The sequence below is a fragment of the Austrofundulus limnaeus genome, unplaced genomic scaffold, assembly GCF_001266775.1.
Source record: "Austrofundulus limnaeus strain Quisiro unplaced genomic scaffold, Austrofundulus_limnaeus-1.0 Scaffold377, whole genome shotgun sequence".
Classification (NCBI taxonomy): Eukaryota; Metazoa; Chordata; class Actinopteri; order Cyprinodontiformes; family Rivulidae; genus Austrofundulus; species Austrofundulus limnaeus.
Genome location: NW_013952779.1, coordinates 288901 through 299182, shown reverse-complemented (window position 1 = coordinate 299182; position 10282 = coordinate 288901). Strand labels below are relative to the sequence as shown.

At 36.9% G+C, this 10282-nt stretch overlaps 1 protein-coding gene across 1 annotated transcript in view; it reads left to right on the top strand.

Moving 5' to 3' along the window:
* Positions 1-10282, top strand: part of map4k5 (mitogen-activated protein kinase kinase kinase kinase 5) — a gene marked incomplete in the record, with an annotated part of 103698 nt that overhangs the window by 21251 nt on the left and 72165 nt on the right. Inside the window, 1 exon segment of the mRNA XM_014023571.1 lies at positions 6800-6890. Within this exon segment, the coding sequence (XP_013879025.1) occupies positions 6800-6890 (91 nt within the window).

Here is a 10282-nt window from a genome sequence, read left to right as displayed (position 1 = left end):
AAAAATAAAACAAGTAAATAATATCTAGACAAAAATGGGGAGGGCAGAGTAAAACCTCAACATATTAAGATGAAGGATTTTTAAATCAGAAATTAATTTGGAGGCTGGTCTCTGAATGGGTAGATTGTGGAGTACTGGTGTATTTTAGAAAAAATACATTTTTGATGAGTTGAAATGATTTTGCATCAAAATACTGGCTCTTTGACATGTATTAATATGATGAATTGTACCRTCAGTAGGTAGGGTTTGGTGAAACAGACACTAAAAGGTCAGGCTGCAGAAAAATGCTGAAACCGGTTCGTTAAAAGCTTGATTAAAGAGGTGTGTTTTCAGATATTTCTTGAATGAATCAATGCTTTCAAGTGTGTGCAGATGGATAGGAAGTTCATTCCAGAGCCTGGGGGCCATGGAGGCACACCACAACTCTACATTATAAAGTCCTGAATGACCAGTTAAAATATTTGAAAATCTGTCCAAGCAATTGGACCAAATACAACTCTTTCACAACACCCAACCAAGTGAACAACACTCTCCAGGAGGTAGACTGATCAAAATCCAAATCTGCCTTTTAGAGAAGACCCAGRTCCCTCTTGCAAATGAGATCTGGATCTCARTGGGGTTTTACCTTGTTAAATAAAGGATCTGAATTTGTTCCTAAAGGGATGGTAGATCATTATCTTAATTAAAAAAACAAGTCTTTTTAGTTAAGGAAAACATCAACTTCTTCTCTTTGTTACTCGGCACACGTCCCTCCTCTTGTGCCAGAAGTAAGTGTCTTTGGGCGGACTGTGCAGTCAAACAGGTTGGACCAGGTGTAGTGATGCCATCAGGAAGTAAGAGTACAGATTGAACAATGTCAGAAACAAAGAATAGCAGTGGTGCTTCAGCTAAAGTTTGGTGGATATGGGAACTTCTATGATCAATATTGATATTTAGAAATCATAATCACAATCATTTTTTATATTTTTTTCTGTTTTTCTTGCATCAGTTTAACAAATAACCAAATTATTTAAATTAAACATTTATTGAACAACATTCAAAATGTGGGACACCTTAAATATGTATCCAGAGCATTCTCACTTCAAAGGAATAAATAAGAGTAGTGCTGTACATATCAGCAACCATAACACCAGTCTAAGCCTATAGAACTTAGGCATATTTGCTCAGGAAACCTAAGCCTACCTTAACTATAGGATTTATCAAAGAGGAAAGTCTTAAGTCTAGTCTTAAACGTAGACAGAGTGTCAGCCTCACGGACAGAAACTGGACTTTTAGAAACTCCAGGAACCACAAGTAAACCTGCAGTCTGAGAGTGAAGTGCTCTGTTAGGAAAGTATGGAACAATAAGATGTTTAATATATGATGGAGCTTGGTTGTTAAGAGCTTTGTATGTTAGGAGTAATGTTTTAAATTCTATTCTGAATTTGACAGGGAGCCAGTGGAGAGAAGCTAAAACTGGAGAAATATGATCTCTCCTTACAACCAGGGTTCGACAAATCCTACTGCCCAACTACCCGGGGCAGGTAAAACCTATATTCGGGCAGGTGGGTGTGTCCCGATGCCTGCCCGACCGACTTTATTTTTTTATAGGGCCATTTATATGGATTCTGAAAATAAATGAAGAAATATAGCATTTTAAAACACGTAAAGCAAGAGAAAATCCTCAAAATTTCCCCCTCCCCTGTAGAAAAGTTACGTCTTGCCGGTGTGTTGCGGGATCATTTCCTCCCTCCTTCCTGCTGAACGTCACACAGAGCGAAGCTTTAACGACCGTAGTTTTTTCACACCCRTGTTTCCGGAGAAAAATAAAATGTTTTTTATGTATTGTTACCCACAGAGATGATAAAAATATGTGGACATTCGTTCAGTCATAAATCCATCTTGCTAATGTCGGCTTCTGCTCTGATGATGATGATGATGATGATGATGATGAAGATGAGAACGCAGCGGGTCAGTTTAGCAGGCAGAAGCTCATTGTATGGCAGGCTGATATAACATTTATTTGGCTTCACCACACTTTTTTTCTAGTTATCTGAAATTGTTTTATGACTAAATTAGACATATTAGTTATTTAGGACAAAATAATAAAAGAAAACGTTTTATTATTTTGTTTTATTTACTTATTTTTTTAACTTGGAGATCTTTCCAGCTTGTTTGTGTGCTGAAGTTGATTTTTGAAGATAAGGGGAAAATATGATGTGTTTTTAACTTCACTCTGCACCCTTTTAATTCAGGGTATGATTTACTTAGTTTTTTTAATGGTGTACATAGATGGTTTTGTTTTTATGAATGAAAGAAACTAACTAATAAACTAAAAAGAAACTAATAAACATCTCAATATGTTTTGACAAGGCAAAATACCTATTTAAGGTATCTCAAATTAAGTTCTGACTAGTATAAATAACATTAGATTTATCATTGAGTTGTATGGAGACTCCAGTTCAAGATATCTTAAATGYATCTTTAGATATGGGATAGGCTAAATACGATTATTTAAATGCAAATTTCAGACTTTTTCATGTTCTGTAAATTGTATTTAAAACAAAGCTGCTGCCGTTGATCATTCTGTTTTTATAAGCCCCGCCCCCAAGGCCAATACTCTAAGGCAGAGATTAGCGCCACCTTGAGGGCCTTAAAAGAACAACAGTTTTTAACTTTAGGCCGCAGAGGGCTGTGGGACCGCATTGATTTTTGAATAAGGTGCAATACAGTTTCTCACCACTAGTAGCAGTAGTGCACCACTCAGATGTTTAACAACTTTTTTAATATGTAGAAGAAGAACCTTAGAAACCTGCCGAAAATGTAAACTTATTTTAAATGAAAAGTAGAAGCAAAAATGAAGGTAACTCATCAAAAAACACCAAGGTTTGTCACTAATATGAAGAGCAGCTTCTAGTTCTATCATGCAGTATTTTAAAAGTTCAAAACATTATCAAATACAGTTGCAGATACAACTATATTTTAATTTGCACTTCCAGGGGGCCGTTCCACTAAAATGGAACTTAATTATTTAAAAATCACACATTGTATTTTTTCTGGATTTTTGTTTTAGATTCCATCACTCACAGTTGAAGAGTACCTATGGTAAAAATAACAGTAATCTACAAGCTTTGCAAGTGGGAAAACCTGAAAAATCAACAGTGTATGAAATACTTGATCTCCCCACTGTAGGCACATTTATTAAACAACTGTTGGAACAGTATAAATGGCTCAAAAATAACCTACTGGCAAATGTTAAATAATAATCCTCCTCAAATAAAATTATGCTCTTTTTTCCATCATAACAAAACAGAAATCACAGCTGTGCAAATAAATGTAAACAGAAAAGACCCAGAGCAATTATAACAATAGATCAACTTGCTCTTTAAAGTCAGTTTCTACAGACAGAATTTAAAGTGCTTGTGTACTCCTGTACAACCATCATCTTGAACTTTGAGCAAATTACATTTAAACAGACTGAATTCAATAAACTTGATTGCATCCTTTTGCCAGTGCATCTTTTATGTGCAAATGTAAAAAAAAAAAAGAGAATACAACCAGGCTAACTACTGAACATTTTACAGATTTTGTGCCAGGAAAACTAGTCTGTCAACAGTTTGGGGTTTTAGCGATGCCCTTTGGCAGCTTACAATGTTCCCACTGCAGCTGAAAATCCTTTCAGAAGGTGAGCTGGTGGCAGGCATACRAAGATATTTCTTGGCCAGGCAGTCAGTGCAGGATAGACAACTTCATGTTCCTTCCACCATTTGAGAGGGTCAGCATCACTTTCTACACTAACTGAATACAGGTAGCTAGAAAGTTCACTTTCTATTGCCTCCCTCTGTGTGAAAGTGGTACTCGTAGTTGTGTTGTGCTGGAAGAAACTTCCAGTGATTTCTTCTTTTTTGCTGGGGCTGCTGCCACTGCTGCTTCTTGTAGATCTGCAGATTCATGCGCAGTGGAGGAATGCAGGTCAGNCACACACACACACACACACACACACACACACACACACACACACACACACACACACACACACACACAAAGTTACTTTCGTTTTTATGTAGGGAAGCAGATATACCAAAGGCTAATTAAAATCTGCCTCATTTTAGTAGATATGTAGGATATTAAATTACATTTGAAAACTGTTAAAACCTGGGTTTAGTTAAGCTATTCCTGTAAGATCACCAGTAAACAAGTGGACAAGATTTAACTTTTTTAATCTGTTAATTTGGCACTTTCAATTTAATATAAGTACACAGTTTAGTTTTTGTAACAAAGTGTTCAATTTTGTGGTGTAGTACAGCTTTTATTTATAAAGGTGTAGTGGTCAATCTAAAAATAATTATTTTAAATCATTTAACATTTTGCTAAGCATTACTGGCATTTTTTCTTTTTTTTTTTACTTTATTATTATTTAAAATCAACCGATTCAAGATTAAAATTTGCACTCACCAATAGCCAGATGAAGTCTGTGTCCAAAACACTGCATCATCTGCCATTTATTTACAGTGGGGAAAATAAGTATTTAGTCAGTCACCAATTGTGCAAGTTCTCCCACTTAAAAAGATGAGAGAGGTCTATAATTGACATCATAGGTAGACCTCAACTATGAGAGACAAAATGTGAAAAAAAATTTGAGAAAATCATTTTGTCTGACTTTTAAAGAATTTTTTCAAATCATCTGGTTATGAAAAGGATCAATACTGATCATTCAATAACTCACAATGAATAAATAGTACCTGACACAAAGAGCAAGAATGTGTGCGTTCAGAGCAGAGGGAAGCGCTCAGCTCGAGAGGAAGTGGCTACATTCTCAGGCCTCAACTTACCAAAACGARAAGACTGTGGGGTCACTTGTTGCTTTTTTCATTAAGTTGAGCCCTTTTGTGCCATTAAAACAACCATTGCTCTAATTTTTGTGGCTTTTTTTTTTTGCTGTCTGTCATTAGAAGTATCTGCAAATGTATACAACACATGTACATGCAGTTACAGTAAATGAAACAATTTTAAATATATTTACCCAAACCTTCAATACTCCCAAGTTTTGATGTAGCAAGAGACTATAACAGTTTCACATATTCACCCTTATTCTTGCCCCACGGCTAAAACATGAAGGCTGTTGGTAATGTTTTTACAAGTAACATTATGTTGATATTGGTTTAGGAAAAGTCAGCCCCACTAATTTTTATGCTCACGAGCCACTACTGGTAATATGGCCTAAAATCAGTGTCACAATATATTGACCAGTTCACTTTGATAATGATAAATGCATATCTCTTACCACACACACACACACACACACAAAAGTACACAGTATAGTAGTCACATACACTGTCCATGTTCTTAGTCAAAGTACACAGTTTAATATTCTCTAACGAAGCATTATACAAAAATTTTAACCTGAACCATTTGGACCAAAGCAAGGAAGAGTTTGATTTTAAACAGCTTTTCTGTAGTTTATAATTGTCATTTTAATGTTTTTGATATATTTAATAAAAACATTTTTGTCAATTCTTGAGTCAGATATAGTCATACAAATATTTAACCATTTCCATAACTTTTCAGTGCAAATAAACACATTATGTATTATAATTTTATATTTAAAAAATATACCAAATATGTCTTTTGTACTGCACAAAGTACTGGTAACTTCACGACATTTTTTTTATTTGTTAGACTGACTGATTTCTCTATTAAATAACTATTTTGTTCCAAATTATATTATTTAGAGAGCTCATGTAATCATTTAATACTTTTTATTCTTCATATTTGATTATTTATTGAATCTTGGAGCAGTTCAGTCACAGTATGGTTCTAAATATAAGCAAGGTATATTGTGAAGAATGAAATTTGTAGATGTTTAAACTACAAAAAGGTTTTGGTTGGGGGGGGCATTGGTTGACCTGATGGATAGCCCCTCATCAGACCTAAACAACAAAAGAAGTCTGAAGCTTCTATTAGAGTTGGGCAATATTGGCAAAAAATTAATAACGATTAATTGTGGTATTTAGCCAATATTGATTAATTTGACGATTAATCCCCTGGAGTCCCTGGACACCCTTATGTCCTGGTCACATGACCAAGTTAGTGGGAAGGATTTGCTCTTCGTAAAAAATCTGTTCCAATTTGTGCCAWAATTACAGACTTCAGGCTATACATCAAATTAAAAATTGTGCTGATATATAAATAAAGCAGACTGACTGGGGAAACATCCAAGTCAGTCTGCCAGGTGGCATTAATCGTATTAATCGTCAAGTGCCAAAAACTAATCAGTTAAAGTTTTTCTGACGATTAATCGCACACGATACAATTATGCCCAACCCTTGCTTCTATGTTGAACAGTTTCTGAGTTATAAGCATTTTTGCATGTCCTGACACCCCCACTTTGAAAGCAGCCCCCTCCTCAAATATGGGGTGTATCATAAAACCGTTGGCTGGTGCAGTGCAGGTCAGACTCATCTACAGTCCTGCCAAATTTCATGTTGATCAGTGCAGATGTTTTTGTGGTACGGTTGACCAAAAATCACTGAAAAAAAAAAACAGTATGACTCCCGCTTACCCTTGGTGTGCGGGGGTTATAATAACTTGCATTCCTAATTCATACAGGAATTAAATTAATTGATATCTACTATTGTGTTATATTACCTATTGTTTATATCACTTCTTGATTAAATGTTATGTCAGAGTGTTTGTTTTGGAAATGAATCTTACAGCAAATGATTTCCATGTACTGTAATAATTTTGTCTTTGTAATGGAAGCATTTTCTGCTTTAGAGAATGGAAAAAGCAAAGTTTTGTCTGTGTGTCTGTTTTTCAGGAGATGACTTTTCCATCATTCAGCAGGAAATCTTCATGGTGAAGGAATGCATGCACCAGAATATTGTGGCCTACTTTGGGAGCTACCTTTGGTATGAGCACGCTGATATTATTCTGCCTTGTTATTTTGAGCTCTCCTTTTCCTCCTCACTTACAGTCTGTGGTAAAACATTTTTGGAATTTCAATGTAGCTGTCAAAAAGACCCAACAGGCCACTGCTTGAAACTCACAGGATGTGTTTAATTACTTTGTCACACCAGCATGTGAAACGGTGAGTTTAAGTTGCTCCTTTAGAATCATGCTGCAATCTTACCGGGGTTCTATTTTTGTGGCTTTTATCACAGAGAAAAAAGATCTGGTCTACACAAAAATGCTTCCAGAGTTCCAACAGGTTTACCTTGAATGTGAGCCTCTTTACTGCATGTTTGTTTGTGCAGAGCACAGCAGGTATGTCCTGCCACAAACAGCTAAACTGCTAACTGTACAACCAACCCACAATTTGTTTTCTAAATGCTCAGCCACTGTATTGTTCTGTTTTTTCTCTGCTTTTAGAAGTCTGCTTCAGTGTACTTTGTGTGACTTTAGCCAATCATACATCAAAACATTCAGCTCTGTTAGAATTGTTTTTTCTAAATACATTTCAATAACCATCTCTATAAAAATCCGTTGCTGCATACTTCCCTCTTTTATATCATCTCCTACTGCTTTAGCTTTTAACTAGTCTGTTATTTTAGCTTTATTTTATTTTATTTTATTTTAGCAGTGGCTTTCAAACTCCAAAACACATTACGGCAAAGGCTGGTTCACCCTAAAGATCCGGTGCCCCGGCACAAACAGAGCAATGTTGTATATGCTGTTAAGTGCCAGGAGGACTGCGACCAGTTATACATCAGGGAAACAAAGCAACCACTGTGTCCCAACACAGACGAGCTACATCTAATGGCCAGAACTCTGCAGTTTTCACTCATTTACAGGCCAGCGGTCACTCTTTCAGAGATGAGGATGTTCTCATTCTTGATAGAGAGGAACGTTGGTTTGAGAGAGGAGTAAAAGAAGCCATTTTTGTGAAGAAAGACCGTCCATCATTAAACAGAGGTGGAGACCTCCGTTTTCAGTTGTCCCCCTCCTACAGTGCTGCTATTGCCAGTATCACTCCACCCCCTGTTAACAATAAGTGTTAATTAGGTGTCAACGATAGCCATGTGATGTGAGTATCAGTCACCTGGATGCAGTGCTTAAAAGCCTGAATTTTGCCTGAAACTCTCAGACTGAAGAAGTCTCTTGGAGGAGAGACGAAACGTTTCATTAAAGAAGAACCCGTCCAGCAGACCTATACAATTTTTTTTTCTTTTTGATCACCATTAATTTTTTCACATCGTCCAATCTCGATTAATATCACGATTTTTTTGTTAACCTGAAAAGTGACTGAAAAATAATTTAACAAATACTGTAAATAGCTACAGAAATAAAAAAGAAGAATGGTTATTTCACTTTCACTAATATAACAAATAGCTGTTCAGTAAAAGATTAAATTATTTTGCAAGGTATTTAAAAAGGTATTTACCAAGAAAAAAACATTTATGTGTAAATCAGAGAATCTGATATTAATAAAGTTATCCTTTTGTAAGATTAAAGTTTTAGAATTGAATTTAACATTAAATATGCTATAAAGAAACATGAACCTACAAACAGCAACAATTTTTGCACACTTTTTAATTGAATTAGCCTGACCTTCCTATGCAGTTCCGCTCATTTCTAGTTCAAAGCAAAGGACAAGGGTCTGGTTTTAACCAGGCTACAACTGAATAGGATCTAAGTTCATTACTTTTGTTACGGAAGGAACCCCACCCCACCCTGTTTACAGCGCTTTATCAAACAACGGACAACGCTGTTTCATTTTTTCTGAAAGAATATCTGATTCTGCGCACACAACATCACGATGGATAAACTCTCAGCTTCTGAGTGTTCAGGAGTTTGCAGCGTCTCTCAGCTGCTGTTTGTAATGAGACTCAGACAGGAAGTGGTCTTCACATCACTTCCAGCCCATCGTGTGCCAATAAAACTTACAGAAAAGTTCTTCAGATAAATGAAGAACTGCTGGGTTGTTCTGTCCTAAACGTTACCCTTATGCTACGTTCACACCGAACGCTTTTTGAGCAGCAAAAATACTCTCAACGCCTCCAGTTGGATGCTCTACGTTCAGACCAGGACACATACTAGTCACACGTCTGAAGAGGGAGGAGTGTCTTGGTTTTTTTCTGGTTTGTCTTTAGCAGATGAAATAAAGATAAAGAAAATGGCTTTGCTTTATTTACTAAAGAGCAAGCAAAAGTTGCTCACAGCAGATAATTAATTCACCAGATAATTTAGAGGCGGTTTGTTTGCTTAGTTTCACCACTCCAGGAGCTGCGAGCTGACGGACTATTTTCTTTCCCGAGCTCCGTTTAACACCGCAGTCAGTTTAAYGAGCTGCTGACCCACATCGGTGCTGATATCTCCAGCCAGAACATCAACTACAGATGGTCGATTTCAGCTAAAGAGCTCCTGTCCGTCTGTTTCAAGTTAGTGGGCAACATTCAGGAAACTGTCACGTGGAAAAATTAGTTCAGATTTTTGAACTCGAGCGTCGGCTGCTTTGGACGCACCTCATGCACGGAAAACACTACCACTACCTTGTGCATTCTTTGTGCTCTGCGCTAAACAGACCTGCCGTGCCACAAGACCCCTAGAGGTGCGTCCACCATAAACTTTGCATGTAAACCGGCCGCTCCTGCAGCTCAAAACGTGTTCAGTGTGAACGTAGCATCAGATCGCTTCATATTTTTGGAGGACGCGCTTGTTTTAGCAAGCTACGCATCGCTAGCCTGGCCCTTGCCTTCCTACGCAGTTCCATTCACTTCTAGTTTCGCTTCTCTGCTCCGTCTGGGATTTCTCCCATAGACAAGGATTTGACTGGCAGATTTTTAGCCGAACCAATCAGAGAACAGAACATCGATTTTCTGCGCAGTGTCTGCTTGTAGTTTATTTTACCTGGGCCAATCAGCATACAGAAGGTGGAGTTTTGAATGACGTCGATGTTCTGCGCAGTGTCTGCTAGTTATTTTAGCATACGGCAGTGGAGGAAGTGAATGAAGCCAGTCTGTGTTGATCAGGCTTCCAAATTAAAATATATTTGTCTTGACAAAGCAGCAGCTCTCATTTACAGTCATCTCGTTTGGCTCGGTACTTTTCTCCTCTCAGTAGGGTTGTTTACAGCACACGTGATTTCCGGTTAGCTTCTTAGCTTAGCCTCCTTCACAACGATACACACACACTTCAGTAAGTAAGTAAGTAAACTTTATTTCTATAGCACCTTTCACAGACAAACATCACAAAGTGCTTCACAGAAAGCAAAAATTAAAAACAACTAAACAGATCACTGAAATAAAAACAACAATTAAAACACAATAAAAAGCACTTAACTAAAAGCCTGTCTGAATAAAAA